The following is an 18,520-nucleotide window of genomic DNA, read 5'->3' on the forward strand; positions in this document are numbered from 1 at the left end:
AAGCTGTGGTGACATCAAGTGATCAAAATAAAAGTTTAAATAAATACAGAAATAAAACTTTGGTGAATTCTGGTCATTTTATTAAATAATTCATTGCAAAAGTTCAAGTGCTAATATTGTGGGTTCAGCGTCCTTAGAAAGTTACTGCCTTTCAGTGCTAGATTCTGTCTGCTTGGAGAGATTCAAGATTGCAGGACTCTGCTTGCAACAATAGCAACATCTAGTCTAACACAGGTTGATGAATTTCCCAAACCAAATTTCATTTACATTATACTATTTTTTTTTTTTTTTCACCACTAGAAATGTGCATCACAGGACATTCAGTGCGCCGCCTCGCAGGAGATCTAAACACATTGACATGCAAGGTAAGTCAACCAGCAAGGTGTGCAAGGCGAACTAATGGCTGTTTTGCAGTTTTGACCTTACTGTGCAGTATTTACAAAAATACTAGTGAGAAGAACATCCTACTTTTAACAACTACAACCATAAGACTACTACTACTATACATTTACATGAAAAGTCAAATGTTAGTTAATGTAGTGTGCTAAGAAAAACCATTTCATTCATACATAATAGTTTGAAACTTAATATGTCGATTCCAACATAAATTGTCAATTTGGGTTTTTTGGGCCATCAAACCTTTTGAAATAACAACATTTTCTAATACAGACAATATACATTCCTCCTATAAAAATCATTATAAAAAACTTGGCACAAACAGTTCCATATTGTTCACATATGTTTATTATTGCATAAAGACAACATGAAATACCTCACACACAGTATATAAAATTACTATGCACACCAATGCAGTTTATAGTGGGACTTTAAACCAATACCATAACATGAATCACGTTTGCGATAGATATACAGATAGATATGACAGAACATGTCCACAACATTACAAGTGTTACTATTTGTTTTCAGTAGTAAAGGGGCACCAATTTCACAAAAGGTAAAAACTGAGGGATTTAACTATAAAAATACTTTTAGTAACATTTTAACATATGAATCTGTAGTCATTGCTTAGCTTCTGAATGATCTGATTCTATAGTCAAGTGCCTCTCTTATCTTGGCAGCAAAAAGAATATGTCGAATCACAGTCAATAAAGCAGATGTGCTTTGCTGCTAGTGTGATTGCATACCACCGTATTTCAGAAACTTGATATTGCAAAAATTAAATGTTTTATTATTGAATAACAGATACGGAAAACAAAAATTGTGTTTATTATTGTTATCATTATATTTATTTGAACACATCTTTGTCAGTTGCTTACATTTAGGAATGCCACTCAGGAAACAGTAAACGCTCTGTTTTGTAAATGTTGTTAAAATGATGCATTCTGCTTTGAACATCTGAGTTTCGTTTCTTGTAGTAATAAACACAGGGACATTAACTTACCACAGAACAGTACTTTCAACAACAGCACAGTACATGTCATATGTCAAGTGAACACAATCTTAAAATAATCAGAACATTGCAGGGTATAAAATAAAAAGTTTAAAGCATGATTATTTAAACAGCACAGAGAACACCTTCCCTCTCAGTTTGTCTTTACCGTTGGTTTGCATGCCATAGCACAGGATTTGCACTTGACATTGTTAGAATAACCAGCAGTGTTACATTGCTTTGAGAATAGCTGTTCATTTCACCCAGCTGTACAATAGGCAGATTCACAGGTCAAAATGCCACTTGAAACACCGATTTAAAAAAAAAAAAACTACCGAACTGAATTTTCAATTCTGCTTAAGCACATATGAAGCAGCCTTTCCAATGATTCAAGGTTTCAGTGCAAAGATTTTTTTTGGAATATCATACAGCATACATTGATTATCTCCTATACCCATTTAAACACACAGAGAGACTGACAATCTGAAAAGCACACTGGCATTACAACTTGTTATTTTTAATAATGATGAAATGCAGTACAATGCTCTTTTAAATAACAACAAGAAGCACAAAATAAAAAAATAAAACTTAAACATTCATAGTATTTAAACAAATATAAATAAGCTGGCATAACCTCATGAATATTAAGCAGTGGTAGAGATCAGTACATCCAAGTAAGTATTTGAGTGTGGTCACAAACAAGAAAATATTGCACAAGGTTTTTTTTTTTATTATTACTTTTTTCTTTTTTAATAACAACATCTAGTTTTCAGTAGGTAAATAAACAAAATCATTCATTTCTATTTTTCAGTAAAATCCTTTTGGAATGGACAATTCGCTTTATTCATCACCTGTGGGTCTACCACATTAGGTCGTGGGGGAGACACAGGTGGTCTGTGTGCTGGGAGGGCAGCGGTGTAGCTTGTGTTCCAGTCATTGCTATGGCTCAAACCTGTATCAGGGAACAGCTTCTGTGCGTCTATAGGACTTGTATTCAACCTCCCATGACATTCAGATGCCAAAGTTGTACCTACTCTACTAAAACTGATGCCACAGTCATCGTCAAATGTGACCCAGGGCTTTGCTTGTGTTGTCTTAAATGTGACATCCTCTGGATAAGGATCTATGGAAAATACAGCTTTGTTTTGGTTAAACTCAGACATTGTTGACGCGGTCGTGGTAATAAAGGGGTTGCAGCCCTGGGCAGTAGGAAACTCTTTAGTAGCAGACCTAAAAGGGTTCAAAGATGTTTTATCTGTGAAAGGGTTTATGCTTGAGGGCTGGTTATCTGACACAACAACAAAAGGATTCAGAGAGATTTGCAGGCTTCCTTGGGATTTACTACAAGGAAGGACGGCTGGTAAAAGTGGGGCAGAACATGCAGCTTCCTTGCCACTAACAAAGCCTTGTGTTACTGAAGTGAACTGTTTGGAATTCAGCGTGTGTACGTTTGGTAACATTGACGGTTGAGTAATTGCTGGCTGGAGGATAGCGCTTCTTGCAGAGGAGTGGGTTTTTGACCAGGGACCAGAAAGCAGGTCCATTTGTGATTGTGCTTCGTTTTTGATGCCATTTACTCCATTGGTCATTGCCTGTAAAATAAATTTGGAAGTGTAAAATGAAGAGCAAACAATGTCCATTGTACTGATTTTTTTGCATTTAAAAAAAATCAAATAATAAAAGGGGACTACTAATGTTGTTTACAACATTATTCATTGGTGAACCATTAAATGAGACCATTACAAAAAATATCTAGTCAAGGTTCTAAAGGACATACTGTTTAAGAATATACAGTACTTGTATTTAAAATATAGGTTACATAGGTTTACAGATTCAATTAATAATGTACACTATAATTATGAAACAGTGTGTTAAGACTGAAAGGTGATTTAGATTGCAATATGGACCGACATCTACATGAAAACAGGACACAAATGATTCTACTGTACTTTGTTTCTAGTACTGCTCAAAGTTTACATTTGTCAGTTAATATTTAAGGCAAAGGCATGCTTGTAATAAAGAGCTGAACTGTAAAGGCCAAGGTTACCTTCTAGATATACAATGACCAGAAAAGGAGTAAAAAGGGCACTTCAGTCTAATGCAATGCCAACACACCTCCTACTACTGCACATATTTCAAGGGCAGGTGTTTTCCTTTACATTTATGTTTACATTGAATAAAGCGATTTGTTCAAAATGTTGGTCAACTTGACTATGGCTTGATTTGACACACCTCTGGGATTGCCACAGCTGGATTTTATTGGAGTATTTTACAGCACCAGGTAATCCAAGGGGATTCCAGAGTGCGAAAAAAGCAGTAAAAAAATTATAATAATCAAACCAACCCTTTGGTTTCTTACAGATTCTAATTTTCTTAAGTACAAAAACCACACAGGCCCCAGTGTATTGAGCATTTCCAGTTTTAAAATAAGAACTTCTGCATAGAAAAAAGGAAGCTAAAGTTTGTGTCACCGAATCCCTATTTTTTTTAGTGCAGTTCTGTATGTAGCAGATACAAACATTTCAGACTTCATGTTATTCTGGCCATAGCACCAGACAGAACAGCCTTGTTCAACACTTAAATACATTTCTAAATCAATAATAAAAGTGCAAATTCATATTCAAACTGCCCCTAAAAATCCAAACAAAATATTAAATGTTCGTACCCAACTTTGGTGACTCGTAATAAGATCTTGTTCATCTATCACTAAATATTCCTTGTTGAAAAGTAGCACATGTGGGTTTAAAAGATGAAGACAGTCCAGTTGGTATTATTATTAAACTGTGTAATTCATACATAAGGTTTTTTTTGTCTACTTACTTTTTTGTGTGCTACATTATTTATGCTTTTCAAAATACAAACTTATTTTCTCATAATACATAGTAGAGAAAATAAGTATGTATGCTTTTTGATTTCTCATCTGTAGTTACTCTAATATAAAACTGCTGTATCTCAATGTCACAGAGCAGAGGCTCTGCACATGGGGGCACAGGTGTGTGCACGTGTGAGAGTTTGGTGGCTGGTGGCCATCTTGGTGAAGAAAGCTGGAACCAGGATGGCTGCTTTAATTTTTTTTTAAAATATATATATTTTAAATTTAGTCGTTGCCAATTATTTTTATTATTTTCTCCCAATTTGATATGTCCAATTATTTTTAGGCTCAGCTCAATGCTACAACTCCTGTGCTGACTCGGGAGGGTGAAGATGAACACACGCTGTCCTCTGAAGTGTATGCTGTCAGCTGACTGTATCTCACAAGCCCACAGGCACATGGCCAGACAACAGGGGTCGCTGGTGCACAGTGAGCCGAGGACACCTTGGTTGACCTAAACCCTCCCCCTGGGCAACACTTGGCCAATTGTGCGCTGCCCCCTGGGAGCTCCCATCCACGGTTGGCTGTGGAATAGCCTGGGCTTGAACCAGCGATGTCCAGGCTATAGGGCATATCATGCACTCCATGCGGAGTGTTTTTAATGGATGCGCCACTCGGGAGCCCCCCCACATGTTAAAATGTTTAATTATTTAATTTAATAGAAAAGGGTGGAATGTGGTCAATGGGAATTGAATGACTGAAGTCACTTACCCCTGGTCACACCCTACAAAAGACAAGGGAAATGTTTGTTTGGGGAGAGCACATGGAGAGATCAGGACTGAGAGCAGCAGGGTGGAGCACATGGAAAGATCAGGGCTTAGAGCAGCAGGATAGAGAGCACATGGAGAGATTAGGGCTGAGAGCAGCAGAGTGGAGCACATGGGGAGATCAGGGCTGAGAGCAGCAGGGTGGAGAGAGCAGGACTGAGATCAGCAGGGTGGAGAAAGCAGAACTGAGAGCAGCAGGATAGAGAGCACATGTAGAAAGCAGGGCTGAGAGCAGCAGGATGGAGAGCACATGGAGATCAGGGCTGAGAGCAGCAGGGTGGACAGCACATGGAGAGATCAGGTGTGACAGCAGCAGGGTGGACAGCACATGAAGAGACCAGAGCTAAGAGCAGCAGGGTGGAGCACATGGGGAGATCAGGGCTAAACAGCAAGGTGGAGAGCACCTGGAGAGATCAGGTGTGAAAGCAGCAGGGTGGAGAGCACATGGAGAGATCAGGTGTGAGAGCAGCAGGGTGGACAGCACATGGAGAGATCAGGGCTGAGAGCAGCAGGGTGGAGAGCACATGGAGAGATCAGGGCTGTGAGCAGCAGGGTGGAGAGCACATGGAGAGATCAGGTGTGACAGCAGCAGGGTGGAGAGCACATGGAGAGACAAGAGCTAAGAGCAGCAGGGTGGAGCACATGGGGAGATCAGGGCTAAACAGCAAGGTGGAGAGCACCTGGAGAGATCAGGTGTGAGAGCAGCAGGGTGGAGAGCACATGGAGAGATCAGGTGTGAGAGCAGCAGGGTGGAGAGCACATGGAGAGATCAGGGCTGAGAGCAGCAGGGTGGAGAGAGCAGGGCTGAGAGCAGCAGGGTGGAGCACATGGAGAGATCAGGGCTGAGAGCAGCAGGGTGGAGAGCACATGGAGAGATCAGGTGTGAGAGCAGCAGGGTGGACAGCACATGGAGAGATCAGGGCTGAGAGCAGCAGGGTGGAGAGCACATGGAGAGATCAGGGCTGTGAGCAGCAGGGTGGACAGCACATGGATAGATCAGGGCTGAGAGCAGCAGGGTGGAGAGCACATGGAGAGATCAGGTGTGACAGCAGCAGGGTGGAGAGCACATGGAGAGACAAGAGCTAAGAGCAGCAGGGTGGAGCACATGGGGAGATCAGGGCTAAACAGCAAGGTGGAGAGCACCTGGAGAGATCAGGTGTGAGAGCAGCAGGGTGGAGAGCACATGGAGAGATCAGGTGTGAGAGCAGCAGGGTGGAGAGCACATGGAGAGATCAGGTCTGAGAGCAGCAGGGTGGAGAGAGCAGGGCTGAGAGCAGCAGGGTGCCGCACATGGAGAGATCAGGGCTGAGAGCAGCAGGGTGGAGAGAGCAGGGCTGAGAGCAGCAGGGTGCCGCACATGGAGAGATCAGGGCTGAGAGCAGCAGGGTGGAGAGCACATGGAGAGATCAGGTGTGAGAGCAGCAGGGTGGAGAGCACATGGAGAGATCAGGGCTGAGAGCAGCAGGGTGGAGAGCACATGGAGAGATCAGGGCTGAGAGCAGCAGGGTGGAGAGCACATGGAGAGATCAGGTGTGACAGCAGCAGGGTGGAGAGCACATGGGGAGATTAGGGCTGAGAGCAGCAGGGTGGAGAGCACATGGAGAGATCAGGGCTGAGAGCAGCAGAATGGAGAGCACATGGAGAGATCAGGTGTGAGAGCAGCAGGGTGGAGAGCACATGGAGAGACCAGGTGTGAGAGCAGCAGGGTGGAGAGCACATGGAGAGACCAGAGCTAAGAGCAGCAGTGTATGCTTACCACCCTACACCGGGATATTTGTAGCTTGGGTGCCATTTTGTTTATTGGTGATAAGAGTTTGTTTGATGTAAGTTTTGTTTAAGCCTTTTATTTATGAATTAATAAAAGAGCACAGAAGTGCTTTAAACTGAAGTTCTGTATCTGGGTTTGCTATTTCTGCCGCTGACCAGCCTTGACTGCCCGCTACAACACCACACTCAGATATTAAACCAATTAGAGCTGTAGGTGTATCAAGATCAAAAGAGTTCAAAACACGATGCACTATCTTTGATACATGTAAAACAGTACTAAATATCCACTAGAACGCGTATTTGTTTAATCATCTGAGCAGTTTTACAAATCACATATCAGAAATCCACCAATCACAGTGAAGTGTTTGTTAAAGTTCCTGTACATCACTTGTGTACAAGTGTCATCCCGTGCATAGAACACCTCACCTAATTCCAATATATATATATATATATATCTATATATCTATATCTATATATATATATATATATATATATATATATATATATATATATATATATATATATATATATATATATAAAACAAAAACCCTGGAGTGATTAGAACCAATAGAAAATCTACTTTTTGGGGTTTCCTATTACCAGTACAGACTCTACTGCCTGTAAGAAGCACCCAAAAGACTGCTGCCAGTAGTTTAACATCAGGACTGAAGAAAAAATAGATACTTGTATTTAATTGACTAAGTTTAGAGAATGGGAAATGGGTGGTTATATTTCAAATTTGTTTTTGTGCAGCTACCTCAGCTGCCTTAGTGTCGGTAAAATCATGGTAGCAACAGTTTATCTGGATGCAAGGTAAAGTTTTTTTGCAGGAAAGAGTTAGTTTGTGTTCACAATGCAGTTTGCAAGTGCACTCGGCTCGTTTATATGGTCTGTGAACCAGATGTTTACAATATCCTAAAAGATATATTGAAAGATGGCAGCTATTGAAGTATTGCTTCCGTTTTTAATAGATTTTTAGATTCTTACATATTGCTGTGGAAAAGCACTGGGAATGAGGGGAGCACTTTGCTAATCTAATTAATATTTTGTTGAATGTCTACAGTAGCAGAATAGTGCAGTATTCAGTTATGCAATACTGCACTATTTTCCTACTGTAGACAACAAAGTAATTTGAAAAAAGACAAAATATATTTTACTATTTTACTGAGTTTTGTCCAGTCGGCTTGGATTTTAGTGATTGACGACTTTTCTCACTCTGTCTATGTAGTTTATAGTTACCAGATTTCCAGAGTGAAAAACAGGGACGTTTTTGGCTCTGTAGCAACTCTGAAGCAATAATAGTTTAAAAAATAAACAATGTGTATTTATTGCAGATCATAACAACTCATTATTATGTTTCTATTGCCATCTAGTCAAAACATGTTAAATGTAAAAAATCAGATTAAAAAAAAATAGATCAGCTATTAGCATTTAAACATGTGATATACACATCATCAAAATGATTAAACAAATAATCCATACAGTTTTTAATGATATGTTTGAATGGCGCTCACACAACCTAATACATTACTCTGCTATCAACTTACTGAGCACGCTGATACAGTGTTGTACTTGAAAATAAATAAAAAATACAACAGCAAAAACGTGGCAATTTAAAATGAAGGCTGAAAACTGAGACAAACCAAGCTCTCCCAGGATGTCTGGTAACCCTAATGAAGTTCCCAGGGACATGTTTAGTTTTTTGCCCTACTTGATTCCTGAGAATATTAACAAAATAAACTTCAAGCAAAATGTTTACTTCTGAGTCAGTTTGCCTGTATAGTTTGTTTCCTATGTGCAAAAGGACCGAGTCCCGCAGTGGTTTGCATTATTATTGCTACAACTGCTGTATTATTAGAACACTTGTTCTAATGAATTAAATTTAAATGGAAAAAGTGAAAGATCAAAAAGTATGAAATAGATAATGTCAATGTATGAAGAAAAACATTTCATACATCAAATTACTTCTACAGTATACTTAATATGAAGATCAAATGAAGACTAAGAAATGATCAAATACCTGTCAACCTGACGGTTGCTCCTGCTTGTGAGAGACAGAAATCAGGATAAAGGAAAGAGATCAATAGGAAGGTTAAAAAAGAGACTAAAATCTGCAGGATCTCACAAACAATTCATTATAAAAAATACAGTAGAGACATACTAGGGACTTCTAGTAAATCAAACACATAAGGATTAACGAATAAACAGGGTTATGTTCTGGTAAAGGGCACAATTCAATTAACTTCAAGCTAGGAAGCTAATTTAGAAAATATAAATACCTGTACATGGACCCTTGTTCCTTTAAATTCACTTATATACATGTTGCACTATAATCCTATAGTCCCTATCAAAAGTTGAGCAGAACTCATTTGCTTATAACTTATATAGAGCAGTTTCTTGTGTACCAGTCCTACATTAAGTGTTTTCTCGAATACAATGCCAACAGTTTTAACATAGTTAAACATTCACCCATAGCACTGGCCATGGTCCTCGTTACAGGGAACCATGGGCTAAAGAACAATTTGATTGTATTTGTATTATAATACCACAAGAACAAGAATACTACAAGTTCTACCAGTATGATGTTTTAACAACACTCAAGAACTACTTACATCTTGCACAGAGCCAGGCTGTGGGATGGCATGGGCTGACCTGCTGCGAGGAGGAGCCATTGGGGGGGGCTCTAGGATCTGTGCTGGGGCCCCCTGAGCAGCACGGTGGGACATCACAGGTACCATGGGCTCTGGGAGGGTTCTTGAAGAAGGTGGGGGTTGCATGGGTTGCAGAGGAGAAGCCATTTGAGGCTTCATTGGTTCAGGTAGCAGAGGAGGTCCTAAATAAAAAGATATATACATTAATAGTAGAATCTGCCGGTACTGAGTAAGAAAAGCTCATGGTGGTGACTGTCAGGTTAGGGTTCAAGGGTTGTGATATTACAAAGGTATTTCTTTTTTGCAATTTGTCAGTATTCACAAAAAAAAACAAAAAACAAACACAAGACAGATTTAAGGAAAATTTTAGTTAAACCCCAATATAGCTTACTAAATAATATCAGGGCAGAAATTGCATTTCATTCCAAAGTTGCCTGATGTATTTCGTGAATACTGAAAAGTTATACAACTATTGTACTGGTTTTATTTTGCTAAATATTTTGCTAGTTTTAGCTTTTTCTTCCCTCTAATTACAGGGAAAAAATGATGAATCTGTTGAATTATCAACACCTGTAGCTTTTACAAAGCAGCTTGCACAGACAGCTTTTGACAATGCGCTGACTTTAATGTACATACATCTTACGAACTGAAACAATTAAATCTCAATTCCATCTACTGTACTATTCACACCTCTCTTTGTAGGTCATACATAACAAACTGCTGTTTGGTAGATTGCCTGGTTTAACACTATACCACCATACTCCTGAAATCGTTTCATATATACACTGTAGCGCTAATCAAGGATATACTGTACATAAATAAAACACAAATAAAACGTTTCAGATAAAATGAAGGCAGGCAGCTTGTTTTACATTAAACAAAGTTAGAAAATGTAACATATAACAATCTGTGACCTGTGCAATACAATGAAAAAAAAACACAGTGTTGTACAGCCTGTTATGTAACACACAGTGCTAGCAGTACAGTTCATCTCGTGTACATGTGTACCTAATGGAAGCTCTGCAGGTTTGCTTTGGATTTCTGGTGTCAGTCTAAGCCCGTGTGGTCTGGGATGTGGTGGTACACTAATAACACCGGCACGAGGAGGCAGAGTCTGTAAAAAAAAACAACATAGTAGAGAAACATTTTGTGCATTCTGTAAAGCCAAAAATATTTGCGACCAAAATATTTGGCAAATCACACCCATAAAATCTATTCTGCTCCAGAAATGTTGGCGGCCTGTTGCAATATGCCAAGTAAGTATTGTTAGTGGAATTTGATATTTGTGCCAAAAATGATTGAGATTGTTTTCATATGCGAAGAATGCATAATAAAAGGCTCGCAAATACTTATGGCTTTAAGGTATTATAAATAGTATAATAGAATATATTGTCACACAATAATATATGTCTTGAGTTGGTTTAGGGCAGCATGTATTTGTTTAATACATGCTATGATTCTTAAGGCATAGAAAAGTGAATATGACATTTCTATATTTATTGTCAGTTTTTCATCTGTTTCAAGTCTTACAGATTAACAAGTTTTTGTTCTTGTATTTTCATTTTCTTGTTCTTTTATACTGTATCTTTAAATTCTTCTGTTATTTGCCTGACCTTCACTGTTTCTGAGTTCTTGTCATTGTTTGGTTGACTGTCCACATCTTTTAAGTTAAATGCGGCTGTGTGCATGACTCCCCCAGCCTCCAGAAGAGTACTGTCTTTTTTAAACCAAACAGAATGAACTAACTCAGTGTGAACTACAGCCTGTGTCCGTTCGTAGCATCCCTCTGAATCGTATGCCCACTGTGAACCAGCCTTTACACTCGCTTTCCATGATATCCATAGGAAACTAGATAGGGCAGTGAAATGGAGAGAAAATCCGGTACTTCCAAATTTATAATGTTATTATAAATGGACAGGATAAATGGGCTTTATCATCCAAAATGATTAATTCAGTCTTTAATGCATACTAAACTTAGAAATACTACAGAAACTAACATGACTTGACTCTCCCGTGTCTTCCATGTCTTGACTTTTACTATTTCCATAAATGGGCTTTAACTGATTTAAAAGAGAAAATAAAGTCTGGAAAAATAAAAGATCAACAACACTGGACTTGTGGGAATGTTATTATGTTAATGATAGGTAGAAAATATTTTAAAAGGATATTGCACCTTCAGCCCAAAAAATGTATTCAAGTAACACACACACACACACACACACACACACACACAAAATACCCTAAGAGTTTTTCTACTATACCCGTCCCAAGATACTTACTGGTTTTAGTGCTCCCGCGGCTCCTTGTCCAGCTAGAGGAAGTGTTTGACTTCGACCTGAAATGTAAAACAATATACTTTTGTATATTTCTTTCTAAAACACTGCCCTGCTTAAACTTACTTTCATTATAAACAAACTATTTTACAAGTGAAATAAATAATGTCAATACATTGTGTAAGTATATCCCTAAAGCTTTATTTCAAAAGAAATTCTAACAAAAGAAACAAATGTGTATTTTACTCTTGAGAATTATTTAACCTTAAAACCAACCAACTTGACTTACCTCCAACATCCTTTCTCGCTAATCCTGGGCTTTTGGGTGCTTTGCAGCATTAACAGAAGAATTAGGCACAGTTACATTCCATTTATTTTAAAATGCCAAGTGCTTTTAAATAAATGTACCTTGTAAAACAGAGTTACACATCCCCACGTGTTGCTAAAACTGTTTAAATAACATACCTGTAACCCACTGCTTACTCTTTAATATAGCAATGAATGCAAACTTTCTTTGTAATACAGTATATAGGTCCTACTTCAAGGATTTTTATTTTTTATTTATTTATTTATTTATTTATTTTTTACTTAAAATGAAGTACAATACTCCAAGGACTTCTAGTCATAACACTGCTGTTTGACATCACGCATTAAAAGGAGCAATAATCAAGGCTTTACAAGCTCCAAGGCCTTCTGTGAGAAAGATGGGTACAAAAAATAAGGCATGACATAAGCAGAATTTAAAAACAGCAGTATTACAACAGGATTTGACCGTAAAACCGAGACAGACACAACCCAATCTACTAGCATAAACATGTGCACAGTAATGAGCTGTTACACTATTGACGTCACTTTGCTATGAACACGTCTTGTTATTACAATGAAATACACCAGTTTTAACAACATTAAACACATTTGTATGGGGAAACGTACACTCTACTACCGTAGTATGTGTCAAACAGGTTTAAAATATACTGCTTCTGGGACCAAAATTCAAACAAAAATAATGTATTGCCTAACAATTTTAATCAATTAGCTACTGCAGTTATTACTTAAAACTAATTAGCAACTTAACTACCCATTAAAAATATGTTGTTATTTGTCCAGTTCCAAGTAACTGCTTGACTCAATTACTAAACATGTCAGACAGCAAAGAATCAAAACACAGGTCTAAAGGATAGTGACTCTGAGGACCTCACATACCCCAAAGCATTTGCAAGAAATATCCCAAATATTACCTCTAGCTAATCCAGGACTGGGTGGAGCTCCCAAGCCTTAGAGCAAAAAGAAAAATAATTGTGTATTGCAAGAAAAGAAAACCAGTAAAGCAAACAAGAGAAAGTCAGAACCCTTTTTTCTCACCATAAGATTGATTTATGAAAGTTGAGGAAAAAAAAATGGTGTAATCTTCAAGACAAAAACAGTATATCAATTTTCACTGTGTACTTTCAAGAATATCTACTCTGATTAAAATATAATCGCTAGCGTAAATTTCGCCCATTTAAAGGGAACGCACAAAATATATTATATATATATATATATATATATATATATATATATATATATATATATATATATATATATATATATATATATATATATATATACATACATACATACATACATACATACACACACATACATACACACACATGCAAACAGTGCCTATTCACCCTCCTTGGACGTTTTCAGAGTTTGTTGTGTTACAACCTGAAATCTTGATGCATTTAAATGGGATTTTTTTTCCTTTGATTTACACAACTTACTCAACACTTAAAGGCAAAATAATTTTTATTGTGAAACAACAGTTAATGAAAAAGAAAAAATTGAAATGTCTTGGTTAGATAAGTATTCACCCCCCTGAGTCAGTACTTGGTAGAAACACCTTTGGCAGTAATTACAGCTGAGAGTCTTTTGGGGTAAGTCTCTACCACTTTTGCACACCTGGATCGTGCAATATTTGCCCATTCTTCTTGCCAAAATTGTTCAAGCTCTGTCAATTTGGATGGGGATTGCTGGTGGACAGCAATCTTCATCTTGCCACAGATTCTCAATCGGATTCAAGTCCGGGCTTCGGCTGGGGCACACTAGGGCATTCACTTTCATGTTTTTAAGCCACTCCAGTACAAGGATTTGCCTTTATTTAGCTCCATCCATTTTGCCCTCTGCCCTGACAAGCTTCCCAGTCCCTGCCGAGGAAAAGCATATCCATGTTTCCTGAGTGATGTGCTGTGTTGGGTTTGCGCCAGACATACCGCTTTGCATTTAGGCCAAATAGTTCAATTTTTGTTATATCGGACCACAGAATCTTGTGCCACATCTTTTCAGAGTCTTCCACATGCCTTTTTGCAAATTCCAAGCAGGATTTTACATGTGCTTTTTTCAGAAATTGCTTCCTTCTTGCCACTCTTCTATACAGGCCAATTTTGTGGAGTACCTGAGGGTTTGTTGACACATGGACAGTTTCTCCCATCTCAGCCATGGAACGCTGTAGGTCTTTCACAGTTGTCATTGGCCTCTTGGTGGCTTCTCTGACCAAGCCCTTCAATGACCCGAAGCACAAAGCCAAAGTCACACTGAAGTGGCTGAACAAGAAGAGAATTAATGTTCTTGAGTGGTCCAATCAAAGTTCTGACATGAATCCAATCGAAAATTTATGGCGAGACTTGAAGATTGCAGTCCATCGACGATCCCCAACAAACTGGAGAACTGGAGCAATTTTCTTGTCAGGAATGGCCAAAAATGTCACCATCCTACTGTGCAAAGCTAGTGGAGACCTATCCAAAAATATTCATTTCAGTAATTGCTGCAAAAGGTGTTTCTACCAAGTACAAACTTAAGCGGTTGAATACTTATGTAACCAGTACATTTCGTTTTATACATTTTCTTTGCAAGTTTTGCTGACATTTAACCTCCTCCTCATATAACAGTGTTCAGTTTAACCACCACAGCTTTAAATAAAAAAAAAAAAAGTTTGTTTGAAAAACTGTACACACATTATTTGTAATTCAACAAAATGTGACATTATTGGTATGGGGTGAATACTTCTGCAAACCACTGTATGTGTGTGTGTGTGTGTGTGTGTGTGTGTGTGTATGTATCTATATATATATATATATATATATATATATATATATATATATATATATATATACAACGTATATATCCCACCCCCTGTGGACGGATATGTGAATACTATAGAAAATGGCATTTACAAATGCATAAATAGGTTAGTGAACAAAAACATCACTCAAACTACTTTAAATATGGGGAAATTCTTGGCTTTAAAAGTAAGCAAATGTACACAAGATTAATTAGGCTACAATACACAGTGTTGCTATGCAGTTTACTATAAGCCATCTTCACACATAGCTTTTAAAAAACAAAAAAACAAAATGGTAAATGTACAGTAACCTGCAACTGATGGCTTCTTTCTTAACTCTAGGAGTCTCTGCCTCCCAGGTTCTGCTTTCTTAATATCCCTGTCATGGTACTTTGCACTCTTTCTTGATATTGCCAGCAACCGATAATAAGCTTGGTTTGAATATTGCTTCAGCTGTATTAAACAAATGGTCGGTAAGCATTGCGTTTAACACGCTGCCAATATCTGCAAGCGTGCACTCCATCATATAAACAAATTGCACAAAAAGAGTAAAACACAAAGCTTTCTCAACTGGTGTATTGAAACGTCACTGATACACACAGCTGACTGACACACCCACACAGCCCGCCTCTCTTAAAGGGAAACGCACCAAATGGCTGACTTGCTATAACGCTTCATTTGCATTTGCTGCCACTACCATTACTCTGATAGCCTAATTTTAATATGTATTTATTTATTTACGAGGTGGTTAATTGATCAGGGTGGTTATGTGACGGTCGGATATACGACGTTCCACTGTAGATAGATATAGATAGATAGATAGATAGATGCATATACATGCACACTACATAGCACTGATATTTGTATACATCTATTCCTCAGTGTACATTCAGAATGTAAGTAAAGTCAAAGATTAAGACATTCACTGGGCAACACTGCCACCTACAAGCATGCAGAAAATTAAATTTTAAATGAAGCACATACAACCCCACCACCATCACCACTCAACTGGCCCACTGGAGCATTTTAAGCAAACCTGGAGAGCAATAAAAATGTTTCTGTTTAAACAAATCTGTCCGTTTACAATGGAAATAAAGTACTATGGGCCAAATATTTAAACACCTTGCGAGCATCGCATGGGAGTTGTCAAGGTTTCCACAAGTCCTTTTTGCGAAAAAAGTTGCGTTTTTGAGAGATTCAAACTAGATGCTGTGTTGAAAAAAATGGGTTTGCGACTTAATTTCAGCTTCCATATAGAAGCATGTTGTGTACTACTCATTCAAGCAAACCAAGTAGTGTAGGAATTTGCTTGTATCGTTCAAGACGTTTCTCAAATCAAGTAAGCTTATTTGATTTGTGTGTAAAAAAAATGACAAAAGAGTCGCAGTCCTTCTTTCCGGATTTTTAATGGGGAATGGAAGGGTGAGACCCGTGGTCACCAAAATCCAGGCTTTGGTTGACGTGGCGATCCCCAAAACCAAGATTCAGGTGAGGTCACTATTGGGATTAGCCAGTTATTACCGCCGCTTTATCCCCCGAGTATGCCACAGTGGTTAACCCTTTAGTTGATCTCACCAAAAAGAGTGAGATCTCTCCAAATTTAATTAAGTGGTCAGCTGAGTGTCAAGGGGCGTTTGCTACTATTAAGCATAGACTTTGCCAGGCCCCCACTCTTATCACACCAGATTTCACCAAGAGATTCCTCCTCCACACCGATGCATCAGATGTAGGTTTGGGTGAGGTCTTGTCCCAAAAGGTAGACGGAGTAGAACACCCAATACTGTACATCAGTAAAAAGATGCTACCTCGGGAACGCAACTACTCCGTAGTCGAAAAGGGGTGTTTGGTCCATTAAAGGGGCTACTCATTCTTTACGATACTAGCTGCTGGGACACTCATTTGATTTTGTCACAGACTACACCCCAATCAAGTGGTTAAGCACAATGAAAGACAGCAATGCCCGGATAACTCGGTGGTATCTGGTGTTGCAACCCTTCATGTACTACATGGTACACCCTGCGGGGAAAGACCATCAAAATGCAGATTATTTTTCCCGGGAGGGGGAGTAATGGGAGAGATAGAAAGGGGAAGTCTTTGGACGGGATGGCCTGATAGTTCATTTCCATGGTCAGAAAGTCGGTCAGCCTGCAAGAAGGTGAGACTCCGGTCCAAGAACGTATTGACCAGTAAGGTAAACGATGTAGCAGCTGCAAGTAATAGAGACAGCTGCAATCGTTTACCAAGGGGTCATGCATGATAGCAAAAGGGGACGGAGAATCTTAAATCTATTCCTTCGCTTGTCTGTGTATCACTAGACGGCGAAACACGAATCTGGAGTTGTCTGGATCAACACTGCACTAACCTGTCATGAAAAAAAAAAAATTGTTATCACCCAACACGAGCACTACTGCACGCAGCAGGACAGGTGACTGTGGTAAGTATTATTGTGGGGCAGGTAACTTGTCTATTAGGGCTACAATCCCTGTTACTGTTCTCTGTGTTTTACACATTGCTGTGTATTACCAGAGCTTATTATTTGGTCGCAAGACCAGGATTACACATAAAGTGTCCTTTTTCCAAACCAAATTACAATTGTCAGTCTGTGATTATTCCTGCACTGCTTTACCTCCACACCTGTTCATTATCAGCAGCCACTTTGCCACAGGGACTTACCATTTTAATATTCAAACTGGGACAACAGGGACCATAATAAAAAGGAAATCTGAAAACGTAGGCCTTAATATCCTTTAGCAAAAGATTTATGCTTGAAAAAACATTATTGTTTTTTAAGGACAGTGCCCCTTAACACTATGCTGAGCTCAGAGGAAGAGCCACCTACTATACACCATTCATGCAACAAAAAGGTTCATTGAGGTGCCAAAGCTAAGTTCTAATCAGGTGTACTCTTACTCTACTTAAACCCCGTTCACACTTACTTAGTCTGCCTTGGGCCGCCTCAAAATTTCCGTTAACAGTTGAGGTTTTAGGAGGCCTAAGTGCGTTCACATATGTGGCTGAAAAGGAAGCCTAAATTGCGGTGAAGTGCTTGTCGGGAATGTAAACAGTGACGTAAACACTGCATTCCCGGAAGTCAACATAAGAGATTGAGCTGGGAAATTTGCAGATGTAATCTTATTTTTTGCAACACTGTTGGTACTGTACTTATTGCATAAGATACGATAAAGGCATGTGTTGACAGTGCAGTCGGTTACTGTGGAAAGAAGCGATCGTGTTGTATCATGCGTAAATGCAAGAAACAAGGACGTACATATTACATTAGTCACAATACAGATTATTATATTAATGGTGACTGAATATGCAATGTCGTATTCTCATAAATCTCAAAAAATGTATCAATATTGAGATTTACAATCTTAGCTACACTTTGAAGTGTGTGTGTGTGTGTGTGTGTGTGTGTATATACACACACGCACACCACACACATACACACAGTACTGTGCAAAAGTTTTAGGCAGGTGTGAAAAAATGCTGTAAAGTAAGAATGCTTTCAAAAATAGACATGTTAATAGTTTATATTTATCAATTAACAAAATGCAAAGCGAGTGAACAGAAGAAAAATCTACATCAAATCAATATTTGGTGTGACCACCCTTTGCCTTCAAAACAGCATCAATTCTTCCAGGTACACTTGCACAGTTTTTGAAGGAACTTGGCAGGTGGGTTGGTCCAAACATCT

At 38.6% G+C, this 18,520-nt stretch overlaps 1 protein-coding gene across 10 annotated transcripts in view; it reads right to left on the reverse strand.

Annotated features, from left to right (window-relative positions):
* Nucleotides 1-726: 726 nt before the first annotated feature.
* The window catches only part of LOC121320416 (synaptojanin-1-like), an 83,667-nt gene continuing 65,873 nt past the window's right edge, over nucleotides 727-18,520 (reverse strand). For 4 of the 10 annotated variants that reach the window (XM_041258721.1, XM_041258722.1, XM_041258723.1 and 1 more), the window contains 6 exons: nucleotides 12,959-12,994; nucleotides 12,010-12,048; nucleotides 11,727-11,782; nucleotides 10,456-10,561; nucleotides 9,409-9,629; nucleotides 727-2,982 (listed from right to left, as the gene is read on the reverse strand). In XM_041258721.1, the coding sequence (XP_041114655.1) occupies nucleotides 2,191-2,982; nucleotides 9,409-9,629; nucleotides 10,456-10,561; nucleotides 11,727-11,782; nucleotides 12,010-12,048; nucleotides 12,959-12,994 (1,250 nt within the window). In that variant the 3' untranslated portion in view covers nucleotides 727-2,190. Of the gene's footprint in view, nucleotides 2,983-8,816; nucleotides 8,841-9,408; nucleotides 9,630-10,455; nucleotides 10,562-11,726; nucleotides 11,783-12,009; nucleotides 12,049-12,958; nucleotides 12,995-18,520 lie in introns of all 10 variants that reach the window. The other 6 variants (XM_041258726.1, XM_041258724.1, XM_041258730.1 and 3 more) reach the window with 5 other exon arrangements.

Source organism: Polyodon spathula, chromosome 9 (genome assembly GCF_017654505.1).
Source record: "Polyodon spathula isolate WHYD16114869_AA chromosome 9, ASM1765450v1, whole genome shotgun sequence".
Classification (NCBI taxonomy): domain Eukaryota; kingdom Metazoa; phylum Chordata; class Actinopteri; order Acipenseriformes; family Polyodontidae; genus Polyodon; species Polyodon spathula.